Genomic DNA, 20,236 nt, shown 5'->3' with positions numbered 1-20,236 from the left:
TTTGTACTTTCTCCTGCATTCCATTCAGGGCATGTACCCATTTATTCAGACTGAACACATGTAAAATGTAATTAAAACGTTCCTGGCTTCCCGACGAGTCTTGTTTATTCCTGGACAATGTGAGTGTGTTTCTAACGACACTAAACCTTGTTACTGTTGTATTTACACAATCACTACGTCCCTGTGCTACTCTTCCTCTTCAATCCTACCATGTGCATCATGCCATATTTATTTATGCATCTGTACTTTCAATGGCACAAGAACGTTACAATGTACAGATGTTCCCCAGTTTTTTCAGCCACTTCTTAATCATTGTATGTATGGGGGTCCCCCTTACCTCATTTTAGCAGTACAAATAAATAAGTGATGAATCTTTCTTACAGAGATAGGATTTAATATTAGAAAAAACCCCCAACTAATCCTATGGTTGGAATCTTCATAGTGGGGCTTGGGTCAAATGGTATGGGCAACCCTTGCTCTTGAGAGGTTGAGTGACTTGCCTAGAGTCCCATGGTCACTAACTGTCTGAGGCAGTATTTGAACGCGGGTCTCCCTGAATCCAGGGCACTAGTGTATTTGGATATGACCCTATAGTCACTCAGCGGTTCTACCTCCATGGTCTAGAACCTTCCCTTATGTTGGCCCACAGATTTTTCTAGTTGGCTTATTCTCTGTGCTTGCTTATTCACTATCCATGCCACCTGCCATGCTTTGCTTTACAGGTTGCCTTTCGGTGAAAGCTCGATATCCGCTCAGCTAATTTCAGGTGTATCCTGATATACAGTTATCAAAATATTAAGGAGTCAGGTTCATGGATCCTCTGATCTAAGGAGAGCTGGTTCAAGAGGAAGGGAAGCTCTCCACCATGATGTTTTGCCGTTGGGGCCACCACTGATTTCTTTGAGGAAGAGTCAGGCCGGGCAGCTAAGGAGACTGAAGTGCTTTGAGTGGAAGTGGCCCCAGTGACTCATTAAATGACAGAGTGGTTGATCTGTTGAGGTAGATGGACTTTATGCACTGGAAGTTCCTTACACAGATGCATCCTGGATTCTCCCAGAGAATATCAACTCTAAATAGCAGTCGCTCTCCTGGGAAGAAAGAGGGCCACAAACCCTGCTAGCTTCCGGGACTATGCAGAGCAGCGTTGCTATGGATCCTTGGGGATCAGATGCTTTCCCACAGTCACATAGTCTTTAAACATCTCCCTAACTTTCCAAAACAAAACACCTGCCCTGGCCCTGCTGCCCATGTGTGGAGCCCCCTCCCCCCCCCCATTAGAATGCAAGTTCCTTGAGGGCAAAAGACTTTCTTTGCTTTCGTTTTGTATCCAGCTAGAAGAGGCAGCAGACAGAGCTTGTCCGCTTGGCCTCAGATGCATCCTAGCTGTGTGATCCTGGGTAAGTCATTTCACCTCTGCCTCAGTTTCCTCATCTGTAAAGTGAGGCTAAGCACATCTCCCTTCCAGGGTTGTTGGGAGGCCCCAGTGACATGACTGTAAAGTCCTCAGCACATCGCAGGTGTCCCCACCCACTCCCTTCTCTTCCCTTGAAGCAACAACTTTTCCACTCCTTCAACCCCCTGTGCAGTCCTTAGCCACAGTACACTGTTAAGTTCCTGCCCATTGGACCTGATCTATTATTTCATCGGGGTATTGAACACTCCATCTGGAAACTGCCTCCACCAATATAGAGGGGGATGCACTGTGCACCCTGCAGCCTCAGGGATGTGCCCAGGCACCAGAGGTGAGGTGATCTGCCCACGGTCACTGGGCCTGTCCGTCTCAGAGGGAGAAACGAACTCTGAGGCTGGCTCTCAAGCTGCTATGGCCAGCTGCCTCAGTATGACCCATAAGCAGATTAATGAGATAGAAAACTGCCTGAGAAGGGGGAAGCCAGGTGACGCTGAGTACAGAATATTGGGCATGGAATGGAGAAAAGGTGAGTTCAGATCCCTCCTCAGACACCAGGTGCTGTATGACCCTGGTGAGTCACTCCTTCCGCCATCTCTAAAATGGGCTTAAGTACGGCAAAGACCTCCCAGGTGTCGGCAGGCCCCCCAGGCTGGCTTTGCTCGGCTTTACTTACTCTGAAATAGGGTCTCCACACTAACCTCTCCAGGTAACGCTGATCTCCAACACGTTGCAAAATTGAACAAGCTCTTGACCTGCCTTCTTCCCGAGCCCTCTTGGTGGCTCTGCGCTCTCTCAGGTCCACTTCGACCCACTCCTCTGAGGGCCAGTGATGCTACCCCAGGAATTTTTAAGGTACGGGAGAGGGGGCTGGCACAAGTTAAGCTAACACAGAGTCAAAGCGATCAGAGCTCAGTGCCCTGAGCAGAAGCCAACACCAACTTCAAATATTAATGAGCTTCCTGAGTCCCAAGGCAGGACTTGATATGATTTTAAAGCACAAAGTTGTTTTTTCTTATTTATCACACTGACTTGAAAGTTCAGAATCTTTATTGCTCCCAATTAAAATAGTGGGTATTAAAGCAAGAACTCTCTGGTTTAACAAACAGGTGTAAATGAGACGCGCACTTAATTGATGCTGCTGACAAGTCGTCTGTTATCCCACAATGGAAACAGTACCACGTCGGTGATAAAACGCAGCTATGGGTCTCGGAAGGACATTTTGACTATGCATCTCCTGCAAAAACAACGCGATATGCCAATGAACTATTAAATTACTTCTCCTGGGGTTTCTTCTGACGGAGAAAACAATGCAAGCACATGGCCTGTACACGCTACTTGGGCTGGTTGGTTGTTCTCTCTCGATATCGCCCCTTCTTGTCACACCCACTCCTGCGTCTGGGGTCTCCTGTGGGACCAAAGGCTCAGCAAAAATGGTGGCTTGGGCCACATCAGCTTCAGAAATGAGGAAAGGGCCCGAGCTTCACTGCTGTGGTGATGGATTGCCTCCAATGGCCTCCCAGCTGCACTTTGGTCATGTCTCTACAATCCCCCAGGACTTCTCCCCCTCAATTACTCTTTCGACTAGTCAGGACTTTTGTCTGTCTTATAAATTCCTTTCTCAAGTCTTCACATGACGAGCAATGTCATTTCAGATCAACCAGCACATTCCCTGACATCACCTGTGAACTCCCTGTCTGGTGCCATTTTCTGGGAAGGCCGCAGGTGACTTCAGACGGCTAAGTTACCTTTTGGAACATGCTTGGGGCCAAAGTGTGGCATGGTGCCCAGGGTGGTGGCCTCATTGTATGTAAAATGGTCAAGGCAACACCAGCTTATTCAGAAGAGTCATCAAAATAGGCTGGAACAAAATCCCATGTCATTTGACCCTCTAATTCAACTGGCAAGAACTCTTGCCTAGAAAGCAAATGGCTTCTTTTTCAAACATTTAATTTAATTCAACAAATATTTATCCTGGCCTATGTGGCAGGAGCGGTGGTTGGGCTGGGGGTAAAAAGAAAAAACTACCCTAGTTCCTGCCCTTAAGAGGCTTCCATTCTCTACCCAGGGTTCCTCCCCTCCTTTGTGGCATGGGCCCCCTGGGCAATCTGGTGAAGCCCATGGGTCTCTTCTCAGACTAAGGGTACAACACACCAAATACAGAGATTACAAAGAAAACAGTCTATTGCCATGTACCAAACACAAGTCCACAGAGCCCAGGTTAGGAGTCCCTGTCCCAGTGGAGCCACGTGGTTGTGAAGGCACAGCCTAGGATCCTTTAGAAAGGACCAAGTAGCAAGCAAATACAGAGATGCTCTAAGTCAAACAGCTGTCCCAGCAGAAGGGAAGGTGTGCATCCCCAGCACTTTGCCTGGCACACAGTAGGTGCCTCCTGATTGATTCACTGACTGGTGAATGCTTTTGGGAAAACCTGGCCAACTGTGATTTAAGAGCACTCAACCCATGTACCAAGGGTTTATTTAGATCTGTGATTAAGAAGATCTAGGTGACCGCATGATTATTTAACAGAGGGATTAAAGCATAATGTTACCATTCTTGAAAGAGAGACATAAAAAGATTTTTCTCCCACTATGTCTAAACAGCCAAAGCCTTGAAAATCATTACTGGTAGTCAATAAATGAATGAATGAACAATTATTAAGCACCTTCTCAGTGCTAGGTACTGCCCCAAATTTCACCTATTTCTCCTCCTTCTCCCCAATAAACAAAAAGTCAAGCAAATAATGAGTACTGCAATACTTGAATTCCATTTCCTTTCTTATTTTCTTGGCCCCCAGCATCATAAAGGACACACTCTGAGTGGCTGCTGGGGGAGGTTGTGTTAATGTAACTCAGTTGTACACTTTATGCCATTTACACATGGCAGGCGAGGTCCCACTAGCAGTGATTTGGGATTTTAACAGCACCAGGACAGCACAAGTCTGGGCAAATCATTTACCCTCCCTGTGACGGAGGCCACCCAGCTATAAAACTGGGTGGAGAGAAGCCGCAGCCCATGCCGTACCTGGACCAAGCTTTCACGGGCAAACATACTCATTACAGCCTCTGGTTCCTCTTACCTCAAAAAGAGTTAAAGGAAGAGCTGGTGCCAATTTTCATTTTTAAACAGCTACATTAGTTGCAGAGGTAAAGCCAAGCTTGGGTGGAGGTCTTCAAGAGAAACTTGTAAGGATTTTGATATTTGGTTTGGGGACATGATCATGGTCGAGGCTGGAGGGCTGAGGGGCAGAAACTAGGACCAGAAGCTAGAAGATACAGAGAGGTGCAGTTCACTCCATGGAGAGGAAGCCTCCCTACTCGAGAGCCAATGACAAAAGGGACAGGAGGCGTCAGGACCTAGGAGGTGTCCAAGCAGAGGCCGGAGGACCATCGGTCAGGCATGGGCTAACCAAGACTCATTATTTGGGTAGGGTTTGGGCCAGATGAGTTCTAAGGGTCCTTCCAACTCTGAGGCTCGATGATCCCCCATAAGCAAAAGGATATAAACCTGGGACCCATGAACTTGTTTTTTAAAAAATATTTTGTTGACTGTATGTCAATATAATTGGCCTGCTTTGTAATCCTATCTATTTAATTTTACACATTTAAAACCACAATTCTAGGAGTTGTCCATAGGCTTTAGCAGATGGCCCATGACACCAGTGGAGGCTAGGATTTCTACCTTAGGGGGTTTAAAACAAAACTAGAGCTCTCTGGGACTTTAGGGAAAATTTGAACAAGATTTCTGATGAAAATCTTTTTAAAACTTACTATACTTTTCTTCCTTCTTAATCAAAGGATATGGGCTATAATTTAACCTCTTCCTGATGAGTCAGTCATCATTATGAATATTCAATAGTCGATAATGCCACATACTGTGTCTTTATTATAGAAATAACACACACATAATATATACAATGTATTCATATGTGTGTAAATGTATGTATGCACATATAAATGTAAGTATGTATATAAATAAATGTAAATGTGTATGTATATGTACATGTGTATATACACATACATACACACACATATAAAAAAACAAACCATGCCTCAGTCCCACTGACGCGTAGGGTGTGTGTCCCTGGGCCAACTGTTCCCTTGCCAATATGTTTTCTGAGTTCATTTTTCTGCCTTTGGTAGCTCTTTAATCTCACTGGATCAGATTGAGAACTGGAAGAAAGCTGAGGCCACTAAGTCCAACCCTCTCATTTTACAGAGGAAGAAATGGAAGCCCAGAGAGGTCTGGTACCTTGGACAGGGCCACACAGCTACTAAGTGTCTGAGGCCGGATTCACACCCAAGTCCAGACCTTTATTTACTGTCCTATCTGGCTGCTCCCACTCTTTCTTCCCTCACTTGCAGCCAGGCTGACAGCTGTCACCCTTCACTGCTCTTCTGCAACAAGGCAACTTTTCTTCCCTTAATTTATTTCAACCTTCATAAGCCTGTTAACACTGTACACAAAACCAGAGTCAATGAGTATTAAGGGAGGTTCTTTGAGGACTTGTCTTTCCCTTCTTTCCTCCAAATAGACAGGCATTCCCAGTCCTCAGCTGTCAATGCTTTTCTTGTACCTCGCTGCTCTTGGATTCACTGAGTGTCTATTTTGGTGAACAGAACGCTGGGCCGGGGACAAGACCACCTTCATTCAAATCCTACCTAAGACCCACAGCTCTGTGACCCTGGGAATGTCACATAATCTCTGCCTACCTCAATTCCCCATCCATAAAGCGGGGGTGGCAGTAGCACCTTCCTCAGAAGGTCCCTGTGAGGCTCAAACGAAACATGTCTAAAGTTCTGTGCCAACCTCGAAGTGCCACATACATGCTAATCCATCATCATCATTATCATCATTAATGTACAGGATGTCCCCATGAAGAGAATAAAAGCTTTCTGAGGGCAGGGACGGGTTCATTTTTGTCTCTGTATTCCCAACCCCTAGTAAGATGCCTGGCACACAGGAAACACTAGACGGTGTTTCACTTCTTCACACACACACACACACACACACACACACACACACACACACACACGCACACACGCCCAGGGCCAACCATGGCTCCTTACTAAGGTCAGTTGCTAAAACCTGTCGTCAGATTCAAAGAACTCGACTTGGTGATGTGTTTTGGTTGCTCAGACGCCCTTGCGCCTTCTTCCACATTCTTGGCCATGTTCCAGATAGCTGAGGTCCAGTTCAGATACAGGCCCGAATGAGTGGACAGAGGTTGGGAGTACTGACTAGAGGTTGTCATTAGTGGTGGGGTATTTCACAGTCAGGCAGAGAGTGATGGGGCCCAGCTAGCCCAGGAACAAACATCCTCCATCCAATCGCAAAGTGCCAGATTTCCCACTCGCTACCAGGACACAATACCGAATCCTGCAGGAAGCGGACGTGCTCAACATTGCGAGCATGTGGCCTATGATTCTAACTCTGGACTGCGAAAGAGAGAAAACATTCAACAAAATGAAGAAGCCTCTTTGTAGGTAAGATTGGCTCCTGGAGGCCAGCTTTGCTGAGAGCAAACAAATGGCTTTGTTGGGGGAAGACAAATTCCCCAGATTTTTCATGTAGATTTATACTCAGAATGTCAGAAGGTGTGTCAAGTGTCAGACGGGGCTGCTAGACATAGAAGAGTCCAGAGTGACCGCCCCTTCCCCTTGGAGCGAGAGAAACAAGAGAAACGTGCCCCAGGTGCCACCAAGGCCCTCCCCCACTGCCCAAAGAGGAGGCGCTGAGCTCATTCTCCCCAAACCCACGAAAAGTCTTACCTGATTTGCTCTTTCAAGGTCGGTCATGATCATTTCAATTTCGTCGGCCCTAGGGAGAAGTGAGAGAGGGGGAAGCACTTTAGTAAGCAGTAAGGTAAGGCCTCATTGTGCCTAAGGGCGAGGGCTGTAGTTCAAGCCTTCCGATAGCGATGCAGCCACATGCAAAAGCCTAGATTCACAGAGTCTGAAGTGCGAGTCAAAACTGATAAGTGAAACCTTCACCACAGCTGTGGTTACACGGGAGGTGATGTGGGCTGGGGCTGTGTCGGGGTGGCAAACTCTGCCTCTGCTGGGACTTTCACCATCTGCACTGGAAACACCCCAAGACAAAGGCTCTCACCTGCCTCAGACATGGGCCACCACTCCCAGATTCTCTTTTATTTTTAAAGTACCCTGTTACAACACTTTAGGGCAGGTACACAACATGGTAGTCACAGACACCCCCTCAGTAAGGGAGGAGAGAGACGGGGAGAGGGAGAGAGGTAGAGGGAGAGAGAAAGAGGGAGGAGAGGGAGAGGGAGAGAGGGAGAGGGAGGGAGGGAGTGAGAGAGAGAGAGAGAGAGAGAGAGAGAGAGGGAGAGAGAGAATGGGAGAGGGAGAGGGAGAGGGAGGAGAAGGAGAGGGAGAGGGAGAGAAGGGGGGGGCAGGCAGAGAGACAGACAGACACTGCCCAGTTAAAGTGAGTGAGGCATGCCCAAACTGCAAAGAAATTGGTAGGACACCCTAATTTTGGGTCACTGGGAAGAAAGGAGATTCTCAATCTGGGGAGAACCATGGAAAAAGGCTTCCTCAGTCCTCTGAAATGAAACCTTGGTGTCTTTCAGCAGCCATCCTGGCTGACATCCCCTGCTGGGAAGGTCCACAGGGATCTGAACAGGCAGGTGAAGGAAGTGAAGGTATTTTGAACCCTTGCCCGCGGACCAAGGGGCAGTGCACTTTTGAGATGGGCCAGTCATTGTGTGGCTGTGACTCGCCAGGCTGGGCCTGCAGGCCTCTCTGAGGGGAGTATGACCGTTCACTCTGGCAGGCTCATCCAAGGTTGTGAGGACAGTCCGGTTAGGGAAAGGGGATGCAGAGGCTGTGGCTGGAGGAGAGTTACAAGGCCTCAGAGCAACACAAAAGAAAAAGCGCCCCCAAGCTGCCTGAGCACACTGGTGTGGAAGACCCGATGGGGGAAGCGGGGCATGACTGTTGGGTTTCCTGAAGGAACAACTCCAAGGTCTGCCCCACAGCTGCATTTGGTGTTGAGGGGGCCTGGCTTCAAATCCTTGCCCTGCGTCTTCCTATCAAGGTGATCGGATACTGAAAATCTCTGGGATTCAGTTCCCTTATCTGCAAAATGAGGAGAATTACAGTTGTGTTGCTCCTACCTCACAGGGAGGGCACGAAGAGCAAACGAGAAAATGTTGGTAAAGCTTTCAGCCATCTCAAGGTCAAAGGCTCACAGGTTCAAAAGCAGTGGAGGCTGCTTTGTTTGACTGTTTCATTTCTCAGACAAGGAAACCAAGGCCCAGGGAAAGGAAGAGCTTTTCCTGGGTGTCCTGTCTGTCCAGTCCAATGCTTTTCACTCAGAGCCTCAAGCCTTGTTTATAGGAGGCCCTGCCTGGACTCTCACTGGCCACTCTGTATGGGTCTTGTGTGTACCTATGTGAGGGTCTCCAAAGCCTTAGGAAGTGTGAGCCTTAATAAGATTTAAGAAAGCTATTAGAACCGCATAGGTCTTATTTGTCTCTATATCCTGGACTCCTAGCACAATGCTTGGCACTCATCCATACATCTAATCACCCATCCATCCACCCATCCATCCATCCATCCATCCATCCATCCATCCACCCACTCACCCACCCACCCAGTGAAGATATGGGGCTCTGCTTTGGGGTGAAAATCTGTCACCTACAAAATAAGAGAGCAAGGACCCCCAGAGCTAAATTGTGGAATTCAGATTCTCAATGTAATAGGTCTTCAAAGAAGGGAGAATTCAGCGTGAGCTGACGTACTCAGGGAAGGCTTCATGGAGGAAGTTGGGCAGAGCCCCAGGATCACAGAATCAGACCAGACTTTCTAGACTTGCAGACTCCTTACAGAGTCCCCACTTCCTCAAAGCAGGTGCAGCTGATTTGGGGAGGACCTTGAGAACCAATCTAAATAGTTTAGTCTACATAAAGTGGGCTCCTGTAGGGCAAAGGTCATTTTATTATTGTTTTGTATCCTCAGATCCAGTGTCTGGTACACAGTCAGAGCTTAATAAATGCCTGTTGATTGACTGATTTCTCCTCTAAGCTCCTGTGAACCGCACAGCCCGTCACCTGGTTGTCTACTGTCTCATATAGTTATCTCATCTCCTCTATGCCCAAGTCGCGTCTTTCCAGGAAGATCCTAGCACTGGGAAGGCAGGAGCAGTGTCCTTGTTTCTATGTTCCACTCTGCTCCACAGCTTTTTGCACCAGACCTGTGTGCTTGGTAAATAACTGCTGGTTTGATGTTAAGTAAACAATCTCAGAGAAGCTCAAATATGATCAAAACCGCACAGTCAGCACACATTTCAGGGATCTGTCAGTCAGTAAAATGGATTTTATCACAAGTAAAGGTTAAAAAGGTGGAAGATATAGACTCTTGATGGAAACTAATCTGGAGAACATCACTGCCAAGGTAGGGACAGAGGATCCCCCTCTGCAAGGATTGCTTTTTCTAAAGAAGCCCTGGAGGGGCTGCAATCTGCATCGGTGGAGAGGTCAGCCACACTCCTAAGGTGCCTGATGTGATGAAGAAATGAAATGTGTGGGGAACAGAAAACATCAAGACTGGTGAAGCCCTTTACAAACATCATCTCATCTGAACCTCCCAACAGCTCTGGAAGGGAGACTGAGGCAGGTGGAGCTTAAGTGACCTGGCCAAGGCCACACAATTGGTAGGCTTCTGTGGCTGGATTTGAACTTGTCTTCCTGACTCCAGTGCCAGCACTCTGTGAATTACGGCGCCCCCAGTGGTCTCAGAAAAAGATGGATGTGGGTCTGATGGCACATCTGTTCTCCAGCCTTTCGCAAGTGTACATAATTGGGAAAAACTGTTCCCCAGCTGTCCCTGACCAATCGCCGATGCTGCCCATTACAGGGCACACTGGACACTGCGCCTGGTGTCAGGAAGGCCGGACTTCAAATCCAGACTCAGACACTCACTAGCTCTGTGATCCTGGGCACATCACTTAACCCTGCCTGCCTTGGGGTCCTCTACTATCAAACGGCCTACTTCCCAGGGTTATTATGAGGATCAAATGAGATATTTGTAGAAGGCTTAGTAGAGGGCCTGGCCCATGCTTGATCCTCCCTCCCTCCCTCCTTCTCTCCCTCCTTCCCTTCCTCCACCCTCTATCCCGCCCTCCCTCCCTCCCTGCCCCCCTCCCCTCCTCACCCCCGCCCTCCCTCCCTCCCGTCCCTCCCTCCCTTCCTCCCTTCCTTCCTTCCATCTTCCCTCCCTCCCTCCCGTCCTTCCCTCCCTCCCTCCCTTCCTTCCCTCCCTTCCTTCCATCTTCCCTCCCTCCCTCCCTTCCTTCCCTCCCTCCCTCCCTTCCTTCCCTCCCTCCCTCCCTTCCTTCCCTCCCTTCCTCCCTTCCTTCCTTCCATCTTCCCTCCCTCCCTCCCTTCCTTCCTTTTTTGGGGATGATTTCCTAACTCTGCAGTGTCTTTTGGTCAGATAAGCAGCAGAACATTCCAATGATTGCCATGAACGTCAATGATGAAAGGGGAAGTTGGGGAGGGGAGGCGGGAGCCCCTCAATGACTAACCACTTGATGGTGTCATCACAAAATTAAACTTTCAGGCTCTCAAAGTGAAGCCACATTGCCACAGAAAGGCTATTCTCATAACTCTAAAGGGCAAAAATCACTCAAACATGCTACAGATCTTAAACATAAGAGAATGATCAGTGAGCCCGCGAGCTGCCACATCGACGGCCTGATGATGAAGAGTAGGAGAACGCAGGTGCCAGCTAGCGAAGGCTTACTAGTTTTCTTAAGGTCAGCTAAACAACTTTCCGGCAAAGTTTCAACCTGAGTCAAATATTTGTTTCAAGGAGCCTCCAACCATTGCCTCTATGATGCATTCAACTGAAATCTGTATTTGTCAAGTTGAAGGACACCACCCTGTGACAGCACTTTTGGGAAATGGAAGTTGCTGCTAAGACAAGTCAGTCAACTGCAGTGTTATTAATGATTTCATTCAATAAATCACTCAATTAAAATTTACTGGGCACCCACAAGGTTCCTGGCAGTGAGCTAGGTGCTATGGGATGAGTGAACAGAACAGAGAAGACACAGGCCTTGCCCCCAGGGCATGAGCCGTCAAGCAGAGACAGGAGAGACTGGCAACAGGCAGCCAAGTGGTGAAACATGGACAGAGCCAGGCTGAGAGCAAACCAGGAAAGAGGCTTGGGAAGTCGAGAGCTAAACTGCGGGTGTGAATACGAGCCCTCAGTCCGCCAGCACAGACCAAGGACCTGGTACAGCTCGGGCCCTGCCAGGAAAGCTGAAGCCATCCCAGGGACTATTAGGAAAGGCTGAATGACACTCTCACGAAGGATGGGAGGGTCTGGCCGTGCACTGCTGGAGTCAGACCGCGTCTGCTGTACACCATTCGACCCTGGACACCTGGGCACCGCACTCAAGGAAGGATACTGGCAAAGCAGTGGATGGTCAGGAAGACAACGCCTAGTCTGGGGGGGCTGGGGGTCCTGGAGACCGTGAAGTACAAGGACTAGAAGAAGGAACTGGGGAGATCTTTAGCTTATAAATAATATATGATATATGATAAATATCAAATATCTTCCGTGCAAGAAAGTTTAGATCAAAAAGGGCGTTAGTAGGAGAAATGGGCAGAACTTTAAAGAAATGAGTTTAAAAGGAATATATTATATAAAAGGAGACATCCTAACAATTGCTGCCTTGGAGGGGAGTGGGCTTCTTCCCTCTGGAGTCCTCAAGCAAGGGCTGGGGAAGGCACATACTGACAAGCCATGCTGGAGAGGGGATTCATGTTTAGGTGTGCTTTGGACTAGATGGTCTTGGAGGCCCCTTGTGAGAGTCCATGATTCTGGATGGGGAAAAACAAGCTATTCTGAGAACATGGACCAGTTGGGTGAAAACAATGAACTAGGCCAGAATCCAGTAGGTAGATTTGTGCGCTTCTCTCCTTGCAGACATTCTTTTGGTGAACATGGAAACAAAGGTTATCTATGCAGATACTTTTCCTTCTTTGCAGATACAAATGGTTTTTACATCAGCTACATTTCCAGTATATAGTATTCCCCCCTCCTCTCTGCCTCTCCCCAGCCATGTCTTAAAACAAAGGATTAAAAAAAAAAGATGTGTGGGGGGGAACACCTACTTCAGCAAATGCACCCATTATCTGGATTTACCCCTTCCCCCCAACTCCCCCAAGAAGGGATGGAGATTATGCAAACATTTGTCCCTCTTGTCCACAATGGAAGTGTCCCTCTTCTAGTTAATTTAAAGCAGAGAATGGAGGCCAAGGGCTGAACAAGATGCAGGAGAGCAAATGACCCAGACACCAGAGAGGAACCAAAACTGGATATTTTACTCTCTATCACTCACCATTTTGGGAATAGCCGTGAGGGACCAGGCACTAGACTAGGGAGTCAGGAGACCAAGTTCCTCATCCCAGTTCTGCCCCCATGTAGTCTACCAAGTTGGGCAAGGCTTAATTAATCTAGGTCTCAGTTTCCTTATCTGAAAATGTTTGACTACAGATGATTCCCCTCAACTCTGACATTCTGCACATGGAGTGCAGGTGACTTGTGGGCACGGATGCACTGGAGAGACCGCAAAAATTCTTCCAGGAGCATTCCCCATAAAGAGTAAGATTCCCACCATTCTGTCTGACATGCCAAGAATGACACATGCCCCCCACGGTTCCGGAGTCAATTATAAAGAACCTGGGAGCTGCTATCTGGAGCTGGACACAATCACTGAACTGCATTTCAAGTTAGCTGGGATATCAGTTTTCTGTCTTCTGATCAGTTTAACATTTGTTACCAAGCAACCGTGAACCTGACCGGTGGCCTGCGCTAAACCCACGGTGCTTACCTTGCCCTGGCTGGACAAGATCTGCATTTCCAGCACGAATGACGGCCCTTCGCTGTGCTCTGTCATCCAGCAGAGATTCTAATGATAGGTGTCAAGAGGCGATTACGGTCTCTGTTCTAGAAACACCCAATGGAAGGAAGCCAGCTGGGCTTGGCAAAACACTTGGGAGCATTGTTTCAGAGTCTGTTGACAAGCTGGTAATTCTGACAAGGGGGGACACCTTCTTAAATGATTAATTTAACAAACAATTTTAATCATCCGTGTAAAGCACTGTCCTAGGGGATGGGTTGGGGGTGAGGGGGGACTTTATGTATTTAAGATCACAGGACCACAGACATGAAGCTGGAAGAAGCCTCAGAGATCATCTGGCCCAGGGCTGAGGAAGCTGCGGTCCTGAGGCCATATGTGGCCTTCTAGGGCCTCAAGTGAGGCCCTTCGACTGAATCCAAACTTCACAGAACAAATCCCCTTAATAAAAGGATTTGTTGCATAAAACCTGGACTCAGTCAAAAGGCTGCACCCAGAGACTGAGAAGGCCAGGTGTAGCCTTGAGGCTGCAGGTTCCCTGCCCTGGACCAGATTCTGGCCCAACTCTCTCCCTCCCTTACTTGACAGATGAGGAGATCAAGGGTCAGGGACGCACCTGGGAGTGAGCAAGGGTCTTGGTGCCATCCAGACCAACTCTTCTTTTACACAGGAGGAAACTGAGAAACAGGGAGAGCTGGTAAGAGAGCTGGGATCTGAACTCAGGACACTCAAGTCCAAAGCCAGGGTTCTGTCCACTGTCCCAGGTTGCCTGTCTCCCATCATCTCAGTGATCTACCTGATGGATCCGCAAGGCTGAAGCTACACAGAATACCACCATTTTATAGAAGAGGAATGTGAACCTCTGTGAAGCTGCCCAGGACACATGCCTGCCTATTATGTGGCAAAGCCTGGGCTCGAAGTCGGGGCTTCTGTGTCCAGATCCAGCACTTTTAACTTCCATGCCAAAGAGGGGACAATCAATCAACAAACACTTACTAAGCACCTACTGTTTGCCAGGCGCTGGGCTAAGTGCTGGAAAGAAGAAGCTTAGAGTATGGGGATGGAGTGTCTAGTCTGTGGGACAACCACAAGGCCACTGATCCTAGAAGGGAGTGAGAAGATGGGAGAGGAAGGAGGGAGCCTGGCTACCGAAGGCTTTAAACACCAAATGCAGCATTTTCTATTTGATCCTGGAGGCGACAGGGAAAAATAAAATAGCTTCACTTTAATGGCCTCCTATGATCACAACCTTGGAGTTGAAGGGACCTCAACCACCATCTCGTTCGATTCGTTATTTTACAGATGGGAAAAGCATGATGTGGTGGTAGCAGACAGAATGCTGGACCTGGAGTCACCAAGAGCTGGGTTCAAATCCCACCTTAGACACTTTATTAAACCTGTGGGACACTGGAAACGACACTCACTGTAAAAGGAGGGAGTTGAACTCTGTGACTTCCCAGAGTCCTTCTAACGGTCAAGAACGTCAGGTGACCTCCCAGGAGCTGGAAGCCCTGCACTCCATTCTAATGCCTCCTGTTACAGAGAAGGACTTTCCCAGGATCACTGAGGCTTTCTCCATTGCACCCACTGCCTCCATTCAGAGCATCTACCATGCACAAGACACGGGGCTGGGCGATGGAGATGCCTGGCTCAGCCACGCCACAGTCCCCACAAAGAAGCGGGAGATGAGATGAGGCAGAGAATGAATGTAACATCCAGGAAAGGTCCAAAAGGAAGGGCGGGAGAGGACTCCATCCCCAGTGGGGAGGATGTGCAGGGGGCTAAGGGGACAGCTCGAGGGTCAGTCTGTGCCAAGAGGACCGTGAAAGCAGAACATTTTCCAGGAGCTGCTCTGTGACTCCCCCAGGATAAGCTCATCGCCTGAAAGGGAATCTGATCCCCAATGCCTCCCGGGCATCCTCAGCTGCCTCTCCTGGTGCGAAAGCCCTCCTTCCTACAGGGTTCAGACGTTTCTGGCCAAATTCCTCACTTCCCTTCAGCGGCTATGCTTGGTTCTGACCCCTGTACCCCTGCCAGGGGACGTACCTGCTGACCGTTCTGCCCCCCACCTCTTCCAGCTTCCTTCCATGTAGGATTTCCCTCCATTAGATAGGAGGCTCCTTGAGGGCAGGGATTGCCTTTCTTTTTCTATTTGTGCCTCTGGTACTTAGCACAGTGCCTGGCACACAGTAGACACTCAATAAATGTTTACTGACTCAGAGGTGAAGTTGGAGCTAGGCTGCTGAGACCTGGTGAAGGATTTAAATGTTCAAGGAAAGGCTTAAAGACATTGCATATGATTGAAAAGCACCAAGGGAACTGCCTCCGAGTCAGAAAGCCCCAGGTTCAAGTGTCTTCTGATGCCTGCTGACTGCATGGCTGTGGGCCAGTCCCTTCCCCTCCCGGTGCCCCAGGCAACACTCTAGGACTCTGCGGAGCAGAAAAGGGGCCCACCTGCATTGATGGAGCGTCTCCACTGGGAGATCCCCAAACCAATGGAATCCCACAATCGATCCAGCAATTAGTGTCACAATAACATCGGAGGATGGGCATATATCCTTATACTTCAATTACAAAAAACCCCCAAACAGTTTCTTAATCCATAGAAGAAGAGAGGCTTGACTGCAGGCTCCTTCCCAGCTCTGCCCCATGGGAAGAGATGAGAACAAGGTGGGGACAATTCAGGTCACTTCCTCTCTCTCTGGGCCTCACTGCCCCCACCGGTAACACAACTGGGGCAGCCTCAATGGCCTTTAAGGTCCCTTTCAGCTCCAAGTCTGTGGTTTATGACCAAACTAATTAGACAACAGAAGTTCTTAAAAAACAAAAGTATTTTGATGCTGGCACTGGTCATGTCAGAACATTTTCTCCAGAAGACTTCCCAAATCCTCCCCCCTTCCCCTTTCACCAAATAAAAAGAAAAAAAAAGAAGCTAATCCTTCTATAAAATTACCCTCAATATCGAAATAAAACACACAGAGGTTAATACCACAACTATAAACGTTATCTTAAAAGTGCAGTAATGAATTAAATTGTATGTACTTTTTCAGAGCAAATGTCAACAGTATTCCAAAGAGTCTTCCAAAGGCCTCATTCTTTTCATTTTCAAAGCTCAACTACTCCATCAGCAGCTGACATTCAACATTAGTATAAATTCACTTATTTTCAAAAGTCCATAATAGCTGCATATACTGTTTGCTCAGCCAAACTATTTATTATCAAAATTTCGTTCTCTCACCTTTTTATGAGCTAACAAAACAGCCTCCATCGATCTATTAACCTCGGATGCATTTACCCTCAGCTCTGACTTCAAGGCAGCAGATAATTCCAGCTTGGCCTAGAGTGTGGCATTCTTTCAATTGGGCCCACACAGATCATTTCAGAATATTCTCTGGGTTAACACATAATCTTTATACATGGCCAAGGTCAATAGGATTGAAAATATATTCATCTTAAAAGCTGGGTATTGACTTTGACACTGCGCTCTGTGATCCTCATGGAAATCTGTCCCTTCCCACGAGACAGACTGCCAATTTGTTAGCACAAAGAATATCTTCGAGATGGAGGGGAACATGGAAAGGACATGTTTTCAGGATCACCAAATCCTTTTAGATATAAGTCTAAAGTCAGTAATCTCAACACCAGAGAGGAGAGATCTCTGGGGATCAAAAAGATATGCCTCTAAGGCAGGAGCTTGAATCTTTTCTGGGTCCTGTCCCCATTGGGCCATCTGGTGAAGCTGATGGACTCCTCAAAATCAGGTTGTTAAATGCATTATATAAAACACATGAGACTGCAGAAGAAGACAATGACATTGAAACAGTTATTTCTTTCTCTCTCAAACAAGGCCACTACAATCAGGCTAAGCCCCCATGTTCCAAGTATTGAATCTTTCAGCTAACAAACAGCCGTTACATAGTATATTTAATAAAAATGAACAGCAACAGAAGACTCGGAATTCTGTTATGAAATCTAGCAGCAAAGTAAATGACTTTGATCTGTCCTCTACTACCTGGTAGCTCTCACTGACTAAGAAAGGGTGGCAGGGCATGGGGAGAAGTAATTAATCAATCAAAAAGTATTTATTAAAAGCCTACTTATATGCCAGGCACCGGTGTTACAACAATACAAGGGAAATAGTCCCTACCCTCAAAAGCTCACATTTGACCAGAGGAGATAATGTGTATACAAGGAAGTAAACACAAACCAAGCCCAAAATAAATATGTGACCCTGCAGCGGTCAAGAAATTAGAAAAGGCCTCCGGGAACATGTCAGGCTTGAGCCGAGTGGAGGCAGCAGGGAGGAGGAAAGGCATTCCTGGCATGGAGCCTCTGCAAAGACATGGCGATGGGAGATTAAAGTAAGACTCATTTGATGGAAAGGGAAAAGAGTTTCCTAAAAGCATGGAAGACAGTAGAGGAGGGCCATTTCTTCTGTCATTTTCAAGGAAGGAACTTTTGGCAGCAAACCTGGGATTCCTGAGGTGAGAGAAATAAGGCTGGACGCAGGAAGGTTAGGCCATGTTCCAGAGATGAGAATACAGGACCGTGATTTGGGAGTGTGCAAGCGTCTAGAGGTGTGTGTGTGCGTACTTTTCAAAACCCATTGAGATTACTTCTCCCTATCTTCTTTTTTTTTAGTTGCATGCCCAATTCATCAATCTGTTCTTTTCTCTCTTTTGCTGATGTAAGCGTTTGGAGATATACATTTTCCCCTTAGGATTCGCATCCCTTCTGTAGAATGTATGTGCGTGACTGTATGGATACATGGATGTGTATGTATGTATACACACATACATACACATAATACTTATGCATATACACATTTATTCTACTATGTTGGTATGCAAGAGCATAGCTCTGGCAGGATCAATCACAGACTTACAGAGTTGGAAGAGACCAAGGTCTTATCGTTCTGTGGTACAGTAGTTAACGCCCTGGGTTCTAATGCCCAGCTGGGCTACCTACTACTTAAATGTGACCTTAGGCAAATCACTTAACCTCCTCGATATCATCTTCCCTGTCACCCAGGCTCAAAACTTCCTGACTTCATCTTTGATTATTACTTCTAACTCCTCCCACCCTAGTTCACTTAATCCCTGGATTCTCCCTCTGTAAGGTTCTCTGCCTTCCTTTCTATCACCACCGCTGTTAATCACCCTTATTGAGGCCAGTGGACAAAAAGCAAAAACCTGTGAACTAGTTTTACCTTCATAAGTCTGCATTCTCGATGCCAGATTAATTTTCCTACAGTAAAGCTCTTTCCTGCTGAAAAATAAATCTTCAATGGTTCCCTAATACTCCCCACAGAAAGTACAGGCTTCTCAGTCTGGAGTCCCAGGCAGTCCAAAATAAGGTCTTGACCTACCTTTCCAGCATAATTTTCCACATCGCTCACACTCTGGCCCAACTAGTCAAAATACTTGCCCCCTCTTCTCCAATCTATCAGCTTGTCAGAGTTTTACTGATTTGGGGGGAGCCGGCTCAAAGGCCATCTACTCCATGAAGCTTCGCCTGTGTCTTTTAAGAGGACATGGAATCTCCCAGACACTTCTTTTGCATCCTTCTGATCACATCTGGCACATTTTGTTACTGGATAGTTATATGTCCATTGAGTTTTACTCACATGTATATTCCCCAGTGTGCCAGCAGAGAGCCTCATACACAGGAAGTGCACAGTGAACATTTGGTAAATTCAATTGAATCACAAATGTGAAAAATAAATTCAGCTGATACAATTTAACTTTCGGCCTTACAGATTTTTCAAGGGGAGTGTCTTAAGAGCCCTCAGACAGGAGGCAGAATCCCTCAACACACACAAAGGCCCCGGAAACAAATGCAAGGAGGTAGCTTAGAAACCTAATAGCTGGATAAAGTGAGATTTCAGTTTGGCAAAAACAATTACCTTTTTCCCCATGGGAGATTCACTTCTGAAAAGAATTTATCTGTTTAACTAAATGGCATTTGGATATAGGAGAAAGTCATTAATTTGTTTCATTTGTCTGAAACATTTGGCATCTATGAATCTCTCCCAAATCCAGTAAAACATGGCCAGGGTGCAGGGGAGAGGGGGAGCCCAGAAGGCCTATTATGACTTCTAACCATGTTGGTATGTTAGGAACATGGCATACTTGGTAGCAAGGGTGAAAAGTTGAAAAGCTGCAGTTACATTTATAAAATAAAGGTGACTTCAAAATGAGTGCCTTAAAATTGTACAAAGCACCCAGGATTTCTTACAGCACCATTCTTCCTGTCAATCTCAAGCCATTATAGGCACTTGAACTCTCCCAAATAAGCATAATTGTAATGGGGGAAAAGCCTAAATTATATAAACTAAAGAAATGTAGTTTTGTAATTTTCAAACATCCTCAGTAATGGGAAGCAAGCATTATGGAAGCGTTTCCGAAGAGACGCCCTGCAGGGCTGGGGGGGGGGGGAGGGGGAGGGTGGGGGGGGGGGCCTCGAATGAATCGATAAGGCTCATTAAGAGAGAGAAGCCATTGCTATTCATACCAGCAATGTGCTCAAGTCCTTAAAAAGTGTGGATTCTCACAAGGAGGTCAAAGGTGGCTCTTCCAACCTCTCTGCCAACTATTGATCTGATCCCTGTAGAGAGTGGAAAACTTCCCTAGGGGAAAATACCACAAAATGATAATTTCATGAATTTTCTTTTAATGAGATTTTCCTGAACATCTATGACACCGTGTTACTTCTTCCAGTACCACGATAGCATGAGGCAACATGGAACAGTTAGAGCTGTTAGCTGGCCTTGCTGTCAGGAGGACCTGGGCGTCAATGCCACCCGAACAATCCTAGAATCTAAGTTCACGTCTCTGGGACTCAGTTTCCTCATCTGTAAAATGAGGCGGTTGGATCAGATGACCTCTGAGGCTCCTTCTAGCTCCAAAGCTTGGATCTTTGGTCTAATTCTCA

At 47.1% G+C, this 20,236-nt stretch overlaps 1 protein-coding gene across 1 annotated transcript in view; it reads right to left on the bottom strand.

Annotated features, from left to right (window-relative positions):
* Positions 1-20,236, bottom strand: part of CUX1 (cut like homeobox 1) — a 347,958-nt gene that overhangs the window by 76,855 nt on the left and 250,867 nt on the right. Inside the window, exons 6-9 of the mRNA XM_036768125.1 lie at positions 13,277-13,354; positions 11,664-11,847; positions 7,417-7,489; positions 7,180-7,228 (exon numbers count right to left, since the gene is read on the bottom strand). Coding sequence (XP_036624020.1) covers positions 7,180-7,228; positions 7,417-7,489; positions 11,664-11,847; positions 13,277-13,354 — 384 coding nt within the window. The remainder of the gene's footprint in view (positions 1-7,179; positions 7,229-7,416; positions 7,490-11,663; positions 11,848-13,276; positions 13,355-20,236) is intronic.

This window comes from Trichosurus vulpecula, chromosome 7 (genome assembly GCF_011100635.1).
Source record: "Trichosurus vulpecula isolate mTriVul1 chromosome 7, mTriVul1.pri, whole genome shotgun sequence".
NCBI lineage: Eukaryota > Metazoa > Chordata > Mammalia > Diprotodontia > Phalangeridae > Trichosurus > Trichosurus vulpecula.
The sequence above is the reverse complement of the archived record's forward strand: the minus strand, read 5'-3'. Positions and strand labels throughout refer to the sequence as shown.